The sequence below is a fragment of the Eucalyptus grandis genome, chromosome 2 (assembly GCF_016545825.1).
Source record: "Eucalyptus grandis isolate ANBG69807.140 chromosome 2, ASM1654582v1, whole genome shotgun sequence".
Lineage (NCBI taxonomy): Eukaryota > Viridiplantae > Streptophyta > Magnoliopsida > Myrtales > Myrtaceae > Eucalyptus > Eucalyptus grandis.
In genome coordinates, this window is record NC_052613.1 from 31,436,173 (window position 1) to 31,457,214 (window position 21,042).

Genomic DNA, 21,042 nt, shown 5'->3' on the forward strand with positions numbered 1-21,042 from the left:
TGGAGACGCGGGGAATCGAACCCCGTGCCTCTCGCATGCGAAGCGAGCGCTCTACCATATGAGCTACGTCCCCATTCGACGATTGCTGGGAAAATTATATAATGAAATACTAATGTTCGTGATTCGTCCTCATCTCTTCGAAACAATTTATTTTAAAGAACGTTTTAGAGAAACAAACAAATCTAAAAAAATTATGTTGATTATCGTTATCTCTTATGAAGCAATTAATCGAAGATGCGATAGTGATGTGTTCGACACATCAAGAGTATCGATCATAAAATTTTGGTCGAACATTTGTAAAATCTGGGCCATTGAATTATGAGAATATTACAATGTAATTATAAAGCAAAAAGGAAAAAAATAGTAATTTGAAATTCTCAAGATGATTGTCTTATGACGTCATGCATACTTTATGAATTTCAATTTCTTATCATCATACATATTATTCAATTTAGTTTTTCAAAATCCATGGCAATAACTTTTCATTCTTCGAAACCCAAAAAAAAAAGGACAAACAACAAAAATCAGAACAGAAGTGCATCAAACTTAAAAAATATTTTTTAATTTTCAACAGCACAGCAATTAAATAGGATTACTTATTGGACCAAACTGGTACATCTCTAAATTGTTGGATGTTTGGTTGCCATATAACGAGCGTAGAGGATTGGAGTTATAATAAATGTTACATCGTTTGATTTTGATCATATTACAACCGTCACTTTGTTTGACCGACACCATATGGTAAAAGAGTACAGATGAATTATCCAAGTATCAGGTGAGTTCAACAACAAACACGACATGTTTATTAACCGTGCTCCATAGGTCGACACGGAATTGACCCGAACACGATCGGTCTCTACCCAAACCCGCTAACTTCATGTTGTATTCGAGCCGTGTTATAACGTCGGGTCGGAAATCGTTACCCGTGCTCTAGACAAGATTTTTAAAATTAATTCCTAGGAAAATTTGCAATGGTAGAAACGTATGAGCTCGTGCAATAATAGACAAACATGGCCTAAGCTGCAAGGGGAGGTATTTGGCGGGGGCCCAAATCAACGCATCGCGTTAACGAACATAACGACATTACATTTCGGTTCTTCTGCCGCGACAGAACGGGAGGGAAGAAGCAGGGAAGAGCCCCGAGCACAGCAGCGTCTGCTCGCTCCGTCGGACGACGACAGCATCGATCCTTCCGGCGCGATCCCTTCATCGGAATCTGCGAAGATCTCTACCGTCGTTGGCCCCACCGCCTTTCGACGACCCGACGTACCTCTGAGAGTCCCGCCACCCCTCGGAAAACCTGAGATTTTTCATTCCCCTGTCGTCGATCCACGTTCCGTTCCAACTACCGAAACGTTTCTGAGTTTTTGTGCGACAATGTTCGAGAGCTGATTGATGCGGCGCGTTCGTTATCCGTGAAATCTTGCTGGTCGTGGGACCTCTGGTTCTGTGCGGAGAGATCCTGATCACCCTTCAGGTTTGGCACCGATTGCGATGTCTGATCGGCATGGTGTGATGGTCTCTGGGTGGTATTGATTCGTCCATCACGTTTGGTGGCTTATTTGGCCGGAGGGGCAGCAGGCCGACAGGGGTTCTGGCAATGGGGAAGATCATGAACGGATTTGTGTTGCAAATGCTTCTTTTAACAGGTACCTGTCTTACTTGTCGCAGTTTACTGGAGAATTTTGATAGTGCTGGAGCATGGTGGCTCTGGTATGACAGGGTAGGGCTTACCGCGACGTAGTTTTGTTCACTAACAGGGATTGAATGAGATTGTGGTAGGTGATACGAGGGATGAATTAGTATAGTGTTCGAGGATGATGGATGGTCTATCTGTTTGGTGTCGTTCGCTTGTTTTAGGCTGTCAAGACATGGTATTGGAGGGATAAGAAAAACGAAAGTCTCGAACGTTTCGTCCGTCGGTTGATTTGAGTCACTAACATTTTACTTTGTCATGATGGCTTGATTCTTCATGGGTTTTCTTGTAATGCTTTTACTTGGCTATTCTAATGGAACTTCATTTTTATTTCGTGATCTCTCCAGCTGCTTTACTCAGTTGGAATCTGATATCTCTGGTTGATTTGTCGGCTTTTCTTATCATGCAATTCGATGGCTCAAAAGCAGGTAAAAAGCTGGGCTACCATTTCTCTTCGCAATGTATTCATCTCCTAATCAATACTATATTAGGAGAGGTTTTATATTGACGTTATTGTCGTTTGTCTATTGTAGAGTGCTTTCTATCCTCGAAACAGCACAAAAGGAAATGTTGTTTTTGCTTTTTTTTGTACGGGTTGTATGCCTATGCTGCTTCTACGTCTCTTTTACTGGTGCCATCTGCGCCCCGCTCTACTTGAGCCATTGAAAAAGTTAGATATTGCTTTCATGGAAAAGAACCACGGCAAGCACTTCTAACATTCAATGAAGGATATGAAAATAAATGCTCAAGATAAATATCAGCATGCACAAAGGCGGTTGTGCTTACTAGCTGGAAGTTCTAGAACCTTATATGTGCTGCCATTTTTCTAACCCTCTAATGTCCTCATGCCTTGCCTCTTGCGGGTCTCCAACTTGCTTTGTGCTAGTTCAAGTTATTCATTAGAACAGACCCTCACAGTTAGAGCAGCCATTTCTTTGGCTACACCAGTTTCCCGTTCTTGTATTCCTGTTCTCCTCTGTTGCATTTTCAAGTAGCAAGCGATACTCTCCATTTTCCTTGGACTTGTATTTTTCTGGGGAAGTGTTTTCTTTTCACAGTTGGTTTTTAAGATTGTCAGGAGAATTATCTTGTCCTAACTTTTGACGATAATGGATTGTTGGTCCAATTCTCTTTCCTTTGCCATAAAGGAAATTATTCTGATGATGTTAAGTATGACGTCATCTGTGCTGCTATCAGGTTATCTATCCAAGAGGCACCATTTGGTATCATATTTTATTTGCATGTTCTCCTTTCTGGCTGTCTTTTTACATGCCATATTCCACTTCATATGGGCTATTGAGGGAGATCAATGGTTTGCAAGCAATTTTAAGTGGGCAAAGCTAGCTGGATTTGAAAGGTAACCTTTATAAGTATAACTTTCTTGAAATTATTGCAAAGATCATCAGTAATGCTTCAGTGATACACGGTCATAACAAAATTTGGTTTGAGTTTTGCAGAATTTACTCGTGGACACCGCCTTCTGAATTGTATTTTTTGGTCATTCAAATATCCATAGCTTTTGTTGCTCTAAGGAGAATATCAGGGGGTAGGCCTGGACAAGATTTGCGAGGAGATTCTTGTTCGGAATGTTTTTGTTCTTCTCGTGGCTACATAGGTTGGTTTAAGTTTAGTATGCATGATAAAGTTTCAGCTCGTTATCTGGAACTTCGTATTGTTTGGTTACCATGCAATTGCATTTTAGTTTCTTCTTCACTAAGGATAAATCATGGTATTGATCAAGACAGTTCTATAAAAGAAAACGTCACATAAATCTGTATGTAACATATAGAATATTACATCAACTGAGTTGTACTGATTAAAAATAATCGAGTAGATGGTTGTCTGATTATGGTATAATTTCTTTCAAAGGGACTCATCTCAGAACGTCATGCTGCCTGTTGTTGCCTGCTGTACAGTTAGCCGTGGGGATAAGTAGCCCATCGTGGACTTCTTTCCCATTTTTTATTTGTAGCTGCATTGGCCTCGTGGATTGGTCTTTAACAAGCAACTTTCTTGGGCTCTTTCGGTAAGTAGTCCACATTTCACCTTCCCAGATCAGCAGCTCTAGCTTCAGCGACTACTCTCCATACTTTATACTTTTAAATCTACTGATTACACTCAACATTCCATTTCAAGGTGGTGGAGGTTTCTTTTGCTTTATGCAGGTTTCAACATTCTCCTGTTGTATAGCTACCAACTTCCGATTGAGTTTTCTGAACTTTTTGTGAGGATCGCTGACTTTGTTGGCTTGTACAAAATAACTGCTAAGTCAGACTGGTCACAACTGTGTTGTGGTGTCTCTCTCCTATCCTTCTACATATTGGTGAGCAGATCCTGTTCAGGATGAGACTTCCTTGACTAAGTTGTCATTCTTGACTCTAGCTTCTTGCCTATAGTGTCGTACATAGATCCATCACTTATGTCTCGTGTGACAAATTCGCAAACAAAGAATTAGGAAAATAACAGGAGAGGCCTCAATCAGGGGAAATCTCAGACAAATCTTCAAAATCATTATAAGCTTCATGATTGGAGCTATGGAGAATGCATAATTTGAATATATTCACAACTGGCCTGCAAAGGCTTATTAATTTTGAAGTTGTAGCTCTTCCCTGTACTGGAAAATGGTTTACTGGTAGAATACCTACTTTACTGATCAGCCAAATATTCCCCTAGCCTAGTACTTCACTTTTCATGCAATGACCTCTAGTTCTTCTGGGTTAGTATGCGAGAGGAGCTGTCAATGGCTCTCTAATTATACGTGAGACATTTGAGACAAAAACATCTAGGGTCTCGGGTGTGAGAAACTGGTTTCTTGCCAATATGACATGCATGTCACGGGGCTCTACTCATCTTATTAAAAGTTCATCATAAGTAAAGAGAATCATCTGTTGCAGAACTCACTGCTTAGACAGAAGTTAGCTTGTACTGCCGACACCTTATGGACTATCAAGTTGAAGTTTTCTTTCATTCTCTCTATAGATTAATATGTAGGATATCATAGCATAAGCATACATGTGACTAAGTCATGCATGGACTAGTCCATATATGTTTCTTCTTAAGTAGTATTATCTGCTTTCCAACCTGATGAAGTTCTTAATCGTCACCTTTATTACTGCACTTCTCAGCTATCATTAATTCGTGACTATCTTGAAGACATGGATGTCATAATGTCCACTAGGGAAAGCGATTTAACGGAGCCACTTCTTCTCTCAAAGCATTCCTTTTTAATCAGCGGATCAAGGTAAAGTTCATAGTACTTGAAAGTTCAAGGTGCTTTTCAGAACCAAGGACTCTCTTGTATTTTAATAGATAGGTCATTTTGTGGAAAAAGAAAACTGTACAACTTCAATTTTTCTTTAGGAAACTGAAACATGATATATAACAAGCTCAATGGATACATCAATATTTATGCATGTCCCCGGTGGCTATATTTACAATTATTTGATGACAGACAACTGAACTAGTCAAGTAGACGTTTGAACCAAAAAGAGCTCTTAGAGTTCTGTCCTCCTCTATATTTGTTCCTCTTGTAAATTATGATCATTTGTCCGTATTAGAGGTTCAGCTACTCAAAAACATTTTCCATAAGTTTTGGAAGAGTAAGTTGCTCTTTGGGAGCATGATCAATCTCTACTCCCTGAGAGGTATAAGGAATAATGGGAAGTTTGTTGGGGGTCAAGGAACCACAGCAAGTGTTTTTTATTGTGAGAGGTGGCAAAAGTAGAAGTTTCACCAACCTTTTGAAAGCAAAGATGTCTAGGACTATTTGGAAAAGTACAACACATCCAGCAGAAAGGGGAACGACTTGGTGTTATTAGTGACACGCTGATTTATTTACTTACATAGCGGTTCGGCTTGTGCTTCTATTGGATTTTGGTGGCATTTTAATTGATTGGGCACCTTGGGTATGGCAGTTCGATGCTTTTTTTCTTTTCTTTTTTTTTCCCAATTCATCTCCACTGCTGCAATAAGTCTGCAGCTCCACCCTACAGTTTCTGTGTTGTGAGAGAGTTGGAACTGGCAGTGATGTTATATACCTTTTTTGCATCTTGTAAATCTTTTTCTTACTAACATGTCATCTCACTGAGTGAACCGTGAGACTATCTGCAGTAGACATGCTTATAACCTACCATCTAATGTTTCACATCTATGTAGATTTTTCACTATAATTTTTCGAATTTGCAGGTCTAAGTTAAGGTACAGTAACCTATCAGGGAGGAGCGTTTTCCAGGCATTTAGCATCAACTTTTTCACTTATGGATTTCCGGTATGTGTTCCACATCTGTTTCTCTGGAATTTCATTATCACCTAAAGGATTCATCTCTAAGCTGAATTGCTTTGACCTCTGTGAGCCATCCATAATTTTTTCGTTTTTTTGCAAAAGTGCAAATGGAACTTTGCTGTGCCAAACAAAGTTAGATTGCATACCAAAAATCAAGAGTGCCTCATAGCCAAAAAAAAAAACGAGAAAAAGTTAAACTACTTCTGTGCGAGGAACATTAGATTGATTGCTTGCATAAGAAGCAAAGATCATGGCCCACTCCAGAAGACTAGCCAATTGTTAGAGCCAGGGGGCTGGAGTTACTTCCTTAAGTAGCTTCGCATGTGTAGGCCATATGGAAAAGATGGTTATTGGGGGAAGAAAGTGTTGGTTTTATTGATGTAAAAGAACGAAACATCTATGTCATTCTAGACAATTAATTTTTTAAAATCCTCTTATAGTTACAATATCTGATTCATCAATATCAGGTAAAAAAGATATTCATTTCAGTCGGTTAGTATGTTGACCTCATCTGTATAGTGTAGCTAAGCTGCATGTCTTTGAACCCTTTCGATTATTATGAATTCTTATAGCACGGGCAATGAAAATTACCTGAATCATCGACTAAAGCTTGCTTTGGAATATGCAGGTTTTATTGCTATCTCTGACATTTTGGAGCTTCTACTTTGCAAGTTTATGTTCTTTCGGACTACTTGCTTATGTTGGCTATGTCTTGTATGCCTTCCCTTCTGTGTTTCTCTTCCATCGGTTAAATGGCTTGCTTCTCGTATTTATTCTCCTCTGGACTGCTAGCACTTATGTCTTCAATTTGGCATTTGTTGTCCTCAATATGAAACTACGGAAGGTATTTTCAGCTATCTTTTGCTCCGGTGGCTTGCTTAGCATCACAATTTATTTTTCTTGCGAACCATTATTGCAGGATATGGAGATTTGGGAAACTTTTGGCTTGTGGCATTATTCCATTCCCGGATTTTATCTGCTGGCACAGTTTTGCCTTGGAATTCTAGTTGCTCTGGGTAATCTTGTGAACAGCTCCGTCTTCCTCTTTTTGTCTAATCACGACAGACAGCTTGGAAATGACAACCATTCTGTAGAAGGTAAAATAATGGCGTTCAGTTGGTAATTAAGCTAGTTCCTGGAACTCTAGGTTGAGATGTCTGCTAGGATTTTTTTATTGTACTTGGACTTGCATGCTTGTGACTCCTTTTGATCTTTCAGAGAGAGGATCCAAAGGGCATGAGACACTAAAAAATTCAAATTACCTTAATTAAGACTCACCCAATACTAATTACTAATACCACTAAATATTTTGCAACAGTACCCCTCAAGCTGGTACGTCCAGCTTGCAACTAACGGGTACAGTTCTCTTCAATAATTTGTATCTCAGACAGAAAAGATGATATCTGAAAGAGCGTGGCGAGTTTGATTGTGACTTGATCGAAAGTCTAGGATGACGAGGGATGTTGTGGTGGATAGCGAATCCACCTCTGAGAGCACAAGATTGGAGGCACAGTATTGATGGCATTGAACGAGGAAGGTGGGCCTAGGAGCGTGACACTGAGGAAGGATAGACTTTTTGTTACTAATTTCAGGGAGGAACAAAAGTTGGGGCTTTAGATTTGGGTCCATCTCTCCTGGTTACTTTGATACCATGTAAATATTCTAGGATCTTCAAGAGAGAGGGAGAAAGAAGAGATTAAGAGGCTTCATCTTTACTCAATAGCTTAATGAAAGAGTATATAACATGACTGCAATTATAAAGCATAAGAGACATCCAAAAACCCTAATTACTTTAATTAAAACTCACCTACTAACTACTATAGCACCACTAAATATCTCTTCAACACTAATGAAACCCATTCAACATCGAATTCCGCCAAATTCAGCTGACGTGACCATCCTACAATGCCACAATATGATGCAGATAAACTTTAGTCATGTCGAAACCTACAAGGACACTGCTGTGGAAAAATTTAGCCAATGTGAATAACGTTGGAGTATGATGCAAATAAGATTTAGCCAATGTGGATAACTATGAATATTTATGTTGGAAAAAAGTTTATCCATGCCATACTTTTTGAAGGCCATGTCAGCTGAATTGGGCACGGTTTGATGTCTAAGAGACTTGGTTAGAGAACTTGTGAACATAGAAGGACTTGATTCAATAAATTAGAAGTATAGGTATGTGATTAGAAAATGCGTAAAAGTACAGGGGATGAAAGGTAGCATTCATCCTATCAAAGAACAGTTTTGACACATCTTAGCCAAGCAAGAAGAGCACGGTCTTACTTTTTCCATTTGGCCATCCTCTCACTAGAGGAAAGAAACATAGATAAATTCATGGAAAAAAGAAAATTATTCATTCGTTTGGTTGTACATAGACAATGAGTAATACCCTGCATGTCTTAATTTCATCAAGTATCCAAGTCTTTGACTTGCGATCTCCTATTTTCTTTGAGGATGCTAAGGAAGTTCCAAGAGAATTTATTCTAGGATATTTGGATAAAAAAAAGCAGAAAAGAATTATGAAATTCAGGAAATTAGTCAGTCAGAAACCAGCTTTTCACCCCAATAGACGTCTAACATTAGGTAATGCCGGAATTCATCTCCCTCAACTGAATATGATGAGGGTAATTCAGTCCTAGTCATACCTTGGTGTGATGTACGGCGGGGTAAAATTTGTCCTGGTCCTTCGTTGTCATGCAAGACAGGTGAGACTTATCTGATGTTCTTAACTTCTAACGTTAAAATTAAACCGTTATCACCTGAGCTCTTAGGAATTCTTCTGCCACTCTGATCCATACAGTCGCATTTTTTACGGACACCACTTTTCTTTTTTCATGTCCAGAATGTTAGAGTCTGTTTGGTAACACATTTGTTTCGGGAAACAATTTGTTTTTAGAAATAATTTTTTTCTATTTCTATTATTGAGAACAATTTCTCAATAAAATAACGCATTTGCTAACTACCTAAAATTTCTATTATTTGAATGAAAAAAAGAATAGAAATGCCTTTGGTATGATTCACAATGTATAATTTCTTTTAAATTTTTTCTTATTTTTCTTTATTGCTGCCATCGTCAACTGTCACCGCTTGCCACCGACAACTGTCATCGCCGACCGTTGCCGCTATCCACTGATGACCGCTGATGACGGACTGCCGCTTGTCGCCACCACCTGTTGTTTGCCGATTGGGGCCGGCCGGTGGTCATTAGTGGTTGGCGGCAACAGTTGGTGATGGTGGCGGTCGGCGGTGGTCATTGGTGGGCAATGGCGATGGTCGTCAATGCCGGTTGGTTAGTTGGCCAGCCGGTGGGCGACAGCAGCAACCATCATCGGTGGTGGGTGCAGTAGTTGGCGACAACGGTGGCAAGCGGTGGTGACGGCGGTCGGCTATCGGCCAACCGGCAAGCGGTGGCCTCAATGGTCATCGGTGGTGGGCCGTGGCAGGTGGCAGTGGCAGCGACGGCAGTCGGCCAGCGATCGATCGGTGGGCGGGCGGTGGGAGGCGGTTGGCTGATGTGCGGCGGGCAACGGGTGACGGCGGCTGGCCGGCGGCGGTGGCCGGACAGCAAGGGTAATGGCGAAGGGAAGGGACAGCAAGGAAGAAGAAAAGAAAAGAAAAGAAAAAAAAAAAAAAAACTTATTTCTATGTTACTTTTTTTTTACTTTTTATTTCTATTCAAAATCTATTTCCTAGTGACTTTTCTATTCTGGAGAATAGAAAAATCAATTAACTTTACCAAACAGATTTCTATTTTTTTTTTTTTTTTTTTTTTTCAGGAAACAAAAGAATAGAAATTGGGAGGAATAAAAACGTTACCAAACAAGGCCTTAGTACTATACAGTGGCCCAATAACACTAATTTCGGCCTTTGTTTCAGGTGAAGAGGAGATGAAGGTTTTTATTGTGGCTACAATAGCATGGGGGTTGCGTAAATGTTCCCGCACAATCACATTGTGTTTAATATTTCTCGTTGCAGTCAAACCTGGCCTATTCCATGCTGTATACAGTAAGTTTATGGACCTCTGGGTTCATTTCACCTACTTTTGCTATTTTTCGGTGGCCTCTGAAGCACATTTTGCATAGGATTGTATGATATCATCAGATGCTTCTGATATCTTAGCCCATTTAAGCAGTCTTCCGTGTCCATTTATCTGCAATTTTTTCAGGACTATCCTGCCTTGAGCTTACTGCTGCCTATTTTGCTTTATATGCCAGTGATATTTTTCCTGGTGTATCTTTTAAGCCACAGCATCAGCAAAAAGAAATGCCAGTACCTGATACTTCTTTGCGAGGTGCATTTCGCTCTGCTATATATTCTTCACCTTGATCTCACCTCGAAAGTCTTGGATCGGAAAGGGTCATTTGCTGGAGAAATTCTGAAACAACTAGGTGAGGTGACCACATTTGAGGTGCCCATTTTTTCAAGTACCAAGACAGTGCACCTTTCCTGGCAGATGAGATTGTAAACATATATTCTTTATTGCACGTGTGCATGTGAAGTTCGATATATCATGTTTATGTAGTGATCCTTTTCCGTCTGCAATTTATGAGTTTCCTTTTCAGGTCTTTACAAATGTGATCAGAATGGCCATTTGTTGAAGATAGCGATGCTTGGATGCTTTTGTGCCCTTCACAATCATGGGATTGAAATTCTATTCAGATTTTCAAATGTGGTGCAGCAAACACCCTTCCCACCCATTGGGTTTAATATATTGAGAGCTGGCTTGATCAAATCAGTTCTGTTTTCTGTGTACACTTCACGATCCTGTGAGAGGCAACATGAATTTTCTTCTAATGGTACAGCTTCTTTGAAACCGAACTTTCTCTCAATGGCCATTGCAACCGTTCTAGCTGTTGGAATGGACCTTCAATGTTGAATGATCAATACATGCAGCATTTGTGGAAATTAAGAATTATTAGAAGTGAAAGATCTTCGCTAGTTGAGTAATTCCTTTTATTTCTTCTTCTGTCAATTAATATGTTTGATTGAAAAGAGGCTTAATATCAAACCCATGGGTTTGTTTAATGGTAAAGGGTTGACTTGTCTATGTAGTTTGGCACATGGGGTAAGTTTGATTCCCCACACCATCAAGTGCAAACAACTTCAAGTTTGGGCCACCGATCCTGGATTTGGTTTGTGTCATACCTGATCAGTTAATGCTTCATGAGCCTAGGTTTTACCTAGCTGGACTTCGTTGTCATAATAAAAAAAAAAGAGGCTTAGTAGGATGCTCTCGTGTAGAAGAGATCCAAATTTGCACGAATGGAAGGTAACGTGTGTTAGTTTCACATTATAGAAATAGCAATGTCCCACAAGAAAAGTGATTTACTTGACTTGTTATAGTTGCCATTGCCATCTATATATTTACCTCTGGGTTAAACTGTCAAAAAACATACTCAACTCTGGAGTTCATCCTAGAGGAGACAAGAAAGCTTCTACATATCTCATTTTCTTACAGCTACATGTCAAGGAGAGATCATGGCTGCTGCAATCGAGTTTAGCCACAAGGTTGTGTGTTGTTTAGATCATACTATCCAGTAAATTTAATTGAATTGCCAGATTTAAGATAATTTAGGTGAGGCCTAACTGCTCTAAGTAGTCTCTGCCCTGGTAAGTTGAGTTACTTTGTGACTTCTGTGGAGATCTCAGCTGGAATTTCTTTACAGAGTTTGCTTATTCTTTTGAGAAGAATTTGCCTGACAGTTTTTCCTGCAGTCTTCATGTGAACTTACTCTATGAGCAGTCATTGATTTGATTGTAGATTTTGAGCATATCTGAACATGACAACAGTCTACAGAATTCATGAAAATCAACAATTCCGGGACCTTACCTTGTTTTTTTTTTTTTTTTCAGAGAGGAAGATAATGATACATTTGGGTGCTATTGGTCAGAAGTTTCTTTCAGTATATCGGTCATGTGGAAGCTACATTGCATTTTTGACTATTCTTGTTGCACTATACCTAGTTACTCCAAACTATGCTTCATTTGGTTACTTATTCTTTCTTCTGTTTTGGATTATTGGGAGGCAACTTCTAGAAAAGACAACAAAACACCTCTGGCTTCCTCTAAAGCTATATGCAATTGCAATCTTTGTGTTCATTTATTGTTTGAGTGTCTTTGACAAGATCCGGCCGTGCTTTACCAACTTGATAGATCTTCATGCGGTCTTCGGCTATAATCCAGAGGCTTCACCATTGGAGAATGTGCGGCAGTCTCTAGCTGTGCTTGTTGCCATTCAACTGTTTAGCTATGAGAGGAGATGGAGCAAACATACCATGTCGACTGATAGCGATACAACAATTAAAAGGACTATTACTTTCTTGAAACGGCTTCTCATCTTGCATGTTGAGAAGATACTATATCTTGCCGTGCTATACACGTCCTTGTCCCCAATCAGTGCGTTTGGTTTTCTGTATCTTCTTTTCCTAGTGTTCTGTTCAACCCTACCAAAGTCCTCTCGGATCCCATCAAAGCTATTTTTAGTTTACTCAGGATGTATTGCAATGACTAAATATCTTTTCCAAATATGGGGTGATGAGGCAGAGATGTTCCCAGGTCAAAAGAATTCCTATTTTTCTCTTTTTCTGGGTTTGCAGATTTATAAACCTGGTTTCTGGGGGCTGGAATCTGGGTTGAGGGGGGAAGTTTTAGTTATTTTTGCATGTTTGCTTCACTACAACGTCTTCCACTGGCTGGAGAAAATGCAACATGAAAGAAGCATAGGAAGATGGGATGAGGCATGCGCTTTGTTTGGGACAGCAGATGAAATTTTAAGTGAAGTCTGCAATCTTACCCAAGAAACTGCATCAAGCTTCAGCCCATTACTAGATAACGGGAGACACATGCCAAGTCACTCTTGGGCATCTTCTAGCTCCGGTATATCTGGAAATGCATCTCCTATATCCTCTGGAAATAGTGGTCCTCAAGGTAGAAAAAGCAAAGAGTACCTATACACCTATTTCTGGGAAAGCTGCAAGGGAAGCAATAAGTGGAACAGAAAGAGGATTCTCTTCTTCAGAATGGAGAGACTTCACAAGCAAAAGAAGTTACTGGAAGTTTATTTGAAGCTTTATATAGAGAACATTTTTAGCCTTTTCGGGCTGGAGATTAATATGGTTGTGTTACTTCTTGCCAGCTTTGCAGTGTTAAATTCTATTTCTTTGTTATATGTTGCATCACTCGCTGCTTGTGTTCTTCTACATCAAAATGTTCTACAAAAGCTGTGGCCTATGTTCGTGTTTTTGTTTGCTTCGATTGTCACTCTTGAATACTTGGCCCTGTGGTCAAACTTGATGTCCAAGAAACAAGATGAGGGAGGCAAAGCACAGGTGAGGTGTCATGACTGTTGGAGGTTCTCTGATCACCATTTTGAGTTCTGCAAGAGCTGTTGGCTTGGTACGTTCATCAATTTTAAATGCTCATGATTGATTTTTGGTTCCAATTCTCCTCCAATTTCTGACACTTATGAGGAGCACATGGATCACTCTTTTCTGGCATTTTTACAAGTCTCTTTCCAGCTTTTCAAGTGAAAGATTAAGATTTATAGAAATATGCCTTGATTCTCATTTTGGGGATTTTCTTAAGCTTGTTTAGCTTTTCTTTTGGCCAAATATGCTTGTTTAACCTTTGTCCATGAACAAGTAATTTAAGTAATTTTCTATAATTTTTAGTTTACAATTTTTGGAAACCATGGTATGTTAGAAATATTTGAAGGTCTCCTGTTGCAAAAATTTCTTTTTGGAGCTTGATTGTATTTGTATTAGAGACTATTCTAGAAAATCATCTCCATTTTTCTGGGAATCAGTTCTGAAGTTTATTTCGAGCTGCCATGCACTTTTTGCAGGAGTAATAGTTGATGATCCCCGAATGCTTATCAGCTATTACATGGTTTCATGTTTTCGTGCTTCAAGCTTCGTGCTAATCACTTGTCGGATCTCCCACGCTCCCAGATGTATCGACAACTCATTTCTCGATGCAAGAACACATCTCTGTTGAGTGATCTCTCTTTTGAAACAAAAGAGTTGTGGACGCTACTTGACTATTTGAGGCACTACAGTTATTGCCATTTACTGGATCTTGTTCTCGCTTTGATATTGATCACGGGAACCCTTGAATATGATGTGCTTCACCTAGGTTACCTTGGCTTTGCTCTTATCTTTTTCAGATTGAGGCTTGATATTTTGAAGAAGAAGAATAGGATCTTCAAATTCCTAAGAATTTACAATTTCTCCCTAATTGTCCTTTCTCTTGCCTACCAATCTCCTCTAATTGGGAATTATATTGAGGCGAAATTCACAACAGTTGATTCCATAGGTCAAGTCATTGGCTTTTATAAGTATGACTATGGTTTCAGAATTACCTCAAGATCTGCACTTGTTGAGATAATCATATTTATGCTAGTATCACTTCAGTCGTTCATGTTCTCCTCCCAGGAGTTTGACTATGTATCGAAGTATCTTGAAGCAGAACAGATTGGTGCCATAGTGCGTGAACAGGAGAAGAGGGCTGCTTGGAAAACTGCACAGTTGCAGCATATACGTCGGTCTGAAGAGCTGAAGCGCCTGCGAAACTTGCAAGTAGAGAAGATGAAATCTGAGATGCTCAACTTACAAATTCAGCTCCAAAGCATGATTCCCCATGCAAATAGTGACAATAAATCTCCAAAAATCCATGGCCTTCAGAGGAGGAACTCAATTAAGACTTACAAACCTAATAGCTATCCTGGGAAGGGGGAAGACAAGTTCATGCAGCAGGGTTCTGATCCGAGCTTTGAGTTAGTATCCACCTTTGAAATGAATGAATCTAAAAGTCAACCAACCAGGGACCCAACTAAACTCTTGTTGGAGTCCCTCCCTGAAATATCAAAGCATGGGGAGAGAGATCTAGACACAGGGTTATGGGATTTGGAGAGAAGTAGTAAAGCGAACTTCCAAGACAAGGAAAATCCGCTAAGTTCTGCAGTAAATATGATTGGTGATGGAGTTTCTCAAGTGCAATCTCTTGGGAATCTTGCAGTTGCCAATCTTGTCACTCTTTTGAACATAGAAAACGAAAAACAAGAAATGGATGGCCAGTCTTCTGAGGATGAGGTTTATTATGAGATTGAGAGTCAAAACATAGACTGTGGACAAGTGGAACAGGAGTTTGTTATGAGATCTGTGAATGAATTGACAGCTTCCGGTTCTTCATGCCTTCAACTTGGAGTGATCATCCAATACATGTGGGCTCAAATGCGGTCAAACAATGATATCGTCTGCTACTGCTGCTTTGTCCTGATATTTCTATGGAACTTTAGTCTTCTCTCCATGGTCTACTTGACAGCTCTGTTTCTATATGCTCTTTGTGTAAATACTGGTCCAAGTTACATGTTCTGGGTCATCATGCTTATATACAGCGAGGTGTGCATTCTACTTCAGTATGTATACCAAATCCTCATCCAACACTGTGACTTGTCCATCAAAACTGAGTTCCTTCAAAAAATTGGATTTCCTGCACACAAGATTGTGTCATTCTTTGTGATCGGCAACTTGCCTCTTTTTTTGGTTTATATCTTCACTCTCCTACAGACCTCCATTACAGCAAGAGATGGTGATTGGCAAACAGTCACAAAGTTCAGTATTCAAAGGAAGAGGAACAAGAGACAGGGCGAAGCTTTAACTAATTATAGCTGCAAGGAAAGAATATGCAGGCTGATTTTATTTGCAGGAAATCCAATTAATCAATTTGTTAGAGGCCTTTATAGGTACTGGAAATCTCTGACAGAAGGAGCAGAAACTCCTCCTTACTTCGTCCAAGTTTCCTTGGAAGTTAAGCAGTGGCCTGAAGATGGCATTCAACCAGAGAGGATTGAGTCAGGAATGAATGAGTTACTCAGAATTACACATGATCGAAGATGCAAAAAACCTGATAAGTTATCCCCAGCAAGCAGGATCCGTATCCAGAGTATCGAAAGAAGCACTGAAAATCCTAATATTGCTCTGGCTGTGTTTGAGGTCCTGTACGCATCTCCTTCGACAGAATCCACTCCAGCTGTGTGGCATAAATCACTAACTCCAGCTGCTGATGTTTCTCATGAGATTCTAATAAATAGAGGGGCTGGTATTCTAGAAGAAGTTGGATTTCCTTACCCAATAATTTCTGTGATAGGTGGAGGCAAGCGAGAGATAGATTTGTACGCCTACATTTTTTGTGCAGATTTGGCTGTTTTTTTCCTTGTTGCCATTTTTTACCAATCGATCATAAAGAACAAAAGTGAGTTCCTTGAAGTTTATCAGCTTGAAGATCAGTTTCCAAAAGAATTTGTCTTTATCCTGATGGTAAATTTTTTGTTCTTTTATTGGATGCTAAATCCATTGCATTACAATGTGTGCTTGAGAGTCTTGCTTGAACTCTTTCTGGTACAATTAATACTTTCACACGGTTATTAAGTCACATACTTGTTCCAGTTTGCCTGATTATATTTAGACGTGCAGAAAAGTTCATGGTTTAGTGTCATTTTTATCGCTGCAATTTCCATAAAAGGGAGTAGTACTTTTTGGCAAAAATGTTCACAATTCTGTACCGAATCTTTGTTACATATGTCCTCTAATCTAGAACTTATAATCAATGAATCCAGAAGAGGATATGTAACCCCAGAACTGAGGCAAAATTATAGTATGTTGACATAGTAGTGTATGATTCCGTGTCAATTCTTCTATGATGTATTTGGTGCTTTCCCCTTTGCAGGTAGTCTTTTTCCTGATTGTACTCGATCGGGTTATATACCTTTGCTCCTTTGCCACTGGAAAAGTCATTTTCTATCTTTTCTCACTTGGCCTTTTCACCTACTCAATCACAAAGTATGCTTGGTATACAGCACTGCCAAATAAGCATACTGGGAGGTTTGCGCTTCGTGCCATCTTTCTCACCAAGGCAGTTTCTCTGGCTCTGCAGGCTGTCCAAATCCGCTATGGGATTCCTCATGAAAGCACATTATATAGGCAATTTTTGACCAGTAGCATTTCAAAACTAAATTTTTGGGGTTTCCGGCTGTATCGAGCACTTCCGTTCCTCTATGAACTGCGATGTGTGCTTGATTGGTCCTGCACATCTACATCTTTGACCATGTATGACTGGTTAAAGGTACTAGTGCTGCATTCTCCCTCTCTCTCTCAGTTTCCATTTTGTGCTTTTAAGCCATCAATATATATATGAGTGATAACTTCTGCTTCTCTTTCCCTCTTGTGTGCTCACCAGCATTTGATCAGTGATACTTACCAACATAGTTCATAGAATTGGCTCGTCATGTTCTCTCTCTCTCTCTCTCTCTCTCTCTCTCATATGCATGGTTTAACAAGGTGACAACCGCTACGGGCTGTTTCATTTTCTTCTAAAGTGAGGGTAAGTTCCCAGCATAAGTGTTGCTTCATGAATGGGGTGGATGGAACATCAATGAAACTTCTAAAGCATGAGAACATTTTTCCAGAATAAACTTGCAGCAAGCAAGCAGGCACACAGAGCATAAGCACACGTACACAGACAAGGAGCACACATACATCCTGAGGAGCTTTTCACAAATTTTAGTTTTTGGTTGTTATATGCTGAGGAATTTATTTAGCTGAATCTGATATTAGTTTTATCCCCAGTTGGAGGACATTCATGCCAGCTTGTTTCTTGTCAAATGCGATGCGGATTTGAACAGAGCTGGACACCAACATGGACAAAAACAAACTAAAGTGACAAAATTCTGTGGTGGAATATGCCTATTTTTTGTCTTACTATGTGTTATCTGGGCACCTATGCTGGTAAGGCAAAGCACCATATATGAATGGATTAAGCATAGGGGATAATTGTGCTTTCTGCCTTTACCATTCTTCTCCAGGCATCCTTTTCATCTGTTCTCCTTTTGATGGCTTAGCTTAGTAAAATTACTGGCATCTTATTAGTACATTTCTCCTTTGACATTAACATTGGTTCTATGTCACATGATATGTTGCTATTATTTTTCTGCACAGTGAATCTGCTTCATGATGTGAGAAACATGTGGATTACCATTTAGGACTGTGGACTGTCCATGGTAATCTGAGTTAAGAGTTTCCTCATTCTTAATTTAACATCGGGATAAATTCTTCAATTCTGTTAGAATTTAGTTCTTCCGATATAAGTTATTTGACCGAGTTTAAGTTCTGAAGTGTATGTATGGTCTCACAAGTCACAACGACTAACCACTCCTTTGTGTTGTGTGGGGTTTGGCTCTCTGTTTGAGAGAGAAGGGAGTTGTATTATTCCTCTTTGATGCCATTTCTAAATTCAGCAGTTGATCTACCTGATTATGAATGCTTCATGTGTTGGACAGATGTACAGTAGTGGCAACCCCACAAATATAGCAAACCCTATTAAAGATGCAAGTGCTCGAGTCAAAATAGAGACAGAAAGTGGAAAACTAACTTTGTTTGAGACCACTTTGTGTGAGAAGCTATCATGGGATGAGCTTGATTCATATCACAACTTGGATCCTCTAGATTATTTGAGTGCATACAACGTGAAAGATGTTCAAGTAATCTGCTGCCAACCTGATGCCAGTACCTCGTGGCTTGTTCCTCCAGTGGTCCAGGCCAGGTTTATCAATTCTCTTAGATGGAGCATGAAAATCACCTTTTCTTGGCAATTGACAAGAGACAGGCCAAAAGGAAAAGAAGTAGTGAAATACGAATTAGATGTTGACGATATTAATCTTCCAAGCTCATCAGAAGTTATGGAAGTTCTGAATGGTACTGCCAGCAGTTTTAGAATTTATGATGTCTATCCTAGATTCTTCCGTGTCACAGGTTCTGGTGATGTGCGGCTTCTTGAGCCAGTGGTATGCCACTCTTTGCTATACATAATACACGCTAGTAAAATTTTCTAATGGAGCTAGGATTTGATTTCATCAATTCTTGAGTCTAAATATCAAATAAGAAATAGACATTGATCATGCAGGTTGCCTCAGTTACTGGAGATCTTGTTCTAAATCGTGGCCATCCTGGATGGTGGTCATTTCATGATACTGATGCCCCCAATATCAGGGGATGTGGGACTTTGGCAGGACCCATGGCAATAGTCGTTTCTGAAGAAACACCACGTAAGTTTTGAATATTTATCATGAGTGGGGATTTGTGTGCAGTTTCTTTCGATAATTCACTTCTGACAAAGTTAATTGAATTTGTGCAGAGGGGATTCTTGGTGAGACACTTAGCAAGTTCAGTATATGGGGCCTCTACATTACTTTTGTGCTGGCAGTTGGTCGCTTTATTAGGCTCCAATGTGCTGACTTGAGAATGAGGATCCCATATGAAAATCTTCCTTCTTGTGACAGGTACAAATCTAGCATAAGTTTCTGACTTTTAATATCCTCGATCCATTTTGTTACCATCATTTAGTACCAGGACTTGTTGTATCCTTTCCTGGATATGATCTGTCATCCAATTTGTCTTCCAAAACCAGTATATGCTGCATTTTCACTCTTATTTCTACCAAATATTGTGTAAGGGTTTCTTGTGGCAGCGAAAGCTCCTTCCTTTCTTGGTGGCACGAGTCATGAGGAGAAGAAAGACAATAAATACTCAGATTAGGATGAGGGCTGATAAATTCTATATCCCTTAAATCTTTTACCAGACGAAATTCATACATTGTGGGAAATGACTTAATGCCCTGCAAAATCATTTTTGTCCCCTCGCCTTCTTCATTCAGCCAATTTTGTTGATGCAGGTTACTTGCAATATGCGAGGATATATATGCTGCAAGAGCAGAAGGTGAACTTGAGGTTGAAGAGGTCCTTTACTGGACACTAGTGAAAATCTATCGGTCACCACATATGCTGCTTGAGTACACCAAATGTGAGTGAATGTTGGTGAGATAGTTAAGGCTGGATGCACCACAACATTCATTGCTTTGGCACAAGATCTGAAGGCAAGAAGTGTAAAAAAATGCAAGTCTATTAGGAAGCTTGGTCTGAAATTCCTCGTCCATGGATAGCTTCTATCTTATTTAGACAAGCTTCTGTCCTTTTGAGTATTGTCTGTCTAGCTGAGGCTCGATCAAACCTTCACTGAAATATGTGTTGTGAAATCCAAATACAAAGATGGCCCCTCTTTATAGTAGGATGTATTGCCTGCTGAACAAGTCTTGAAGATGGTAAGTGATGAGAACTGGTCCTTAGATTTTAAGTCTCTCTGTCTTTTCTCGAGCTCACAATCATATGGGAAATGTTAGCTGCAGCTTCATAATTACCAGTACAAACGCAAGCAGAGACTATAATTCTCCGTTTGGTTCTTCACGGTGATTCCTAGTTGACAGGTTAATATTTATCAGTTGAAGAGCTTTTCTAACAAGTCGAGTCTATGTCTGTATAAATGCTCTTCCGTATATGTTGATACTGAATTTGTCTTCAAATAATTGGGTAAGCAGTACTTACATACCATGATTAGCTCCATATGTAAGCATACTTGAGTTCAACATAATCAGTTCAGAGAACACTTTGCCTGTTAATTAGTTTGTGGGGGAAGATCTGTGTAGCTACCCTCTCCTTCTAGTTGGAAAAATGATGAACAAGGAGGTGGAGAAATTCCAGCTCCAAGAGGCAGAATCATCACCAGTTCATTTTCCGTGGTTAGTGCTTCATCAAAGAAACAAGACCACACATTCGAGTTGCTAAAGGCAAAGATCAAGAAGACAGAGTGACACAAAAGGCATGGACCACGTCTATGAAACTAATCCTCAGCTTCTTCATCTCTGTATCACCGATGAAATCTCCTTTAAAATCACGATAATTGAATATGTAAAATCCTCTGAATGTGGCAATGCCATAATATAACTTCCCGTCTTTGCCTCTAAAGCTGTCCATGAATGAAGAAAGGTAACAGATGATGGCACACAGCCCAATTAAGGAGCTAGCTTGGTACTAGTTATAAAGGCGGCATGAGCCCTTGTTGGAGAATAAAGGTAGGAATGCTTGGAAAGTTAGGACTGTGCAGGTGGGAAGAAGATTGGCAAGGTTAGAAGCACTTGCTAGGGTTTTGTGCAGGGCATGATGTGAGCTAGC

The 21,042-nt window shown here is 39.7% G+C and overlaps 1 protein-coding gene and 1 non-coding gene across 2 annotated transcripts; one reads left to right on the forward strand and one right to left on the reverse strand.

Annotated features, from left to right (window-relative positions):
- Positions 1 to 73, reverse strand: TRNAA-CGC. The gene has a single exon. It is a non-coding gene; the product is annotated as a tRNA-Ala (tRNA).
- Positions 74 to 3,328: 3,255 nt separating this feature from the next.
- On the forward strand, positions 3,329 to 20,450 carry LOC104435154 (piezo-type mechanosensitive ion channel homolog). Its single transcript, XM_039306984.1, is given in 19 exon segments — positions 3,329 to 3,425; positions 3,566 to 3,722; positions 3,833 to 4,019; positions 4,822 to 4,937; positions 5,882 to 5,963; positions 6,607 to 6,822; positions 6,898 to 7,075; positions 9,861 to 9,989; positions 10,199 to 10,372; positions 10,547 to 10,780; positions 11,838 to 13,379; positions 13,828 to 13,869; positions 13,872 to 16,300; positions 16,710 to 17,105; positions 17,609 to 17,767; positions 18,319 to 18,822; positions 18,942 to 19,083; positions 19,173 to 19,317; positions 19,710 to 20,450. Coding segments are annotated over 19 exon segments (7,065 nt in total). The 3' UTR covers positions 19,846 to 20,450.
- Positions 20,451 to 21,042: the final 592 nt, after the last annotated feature.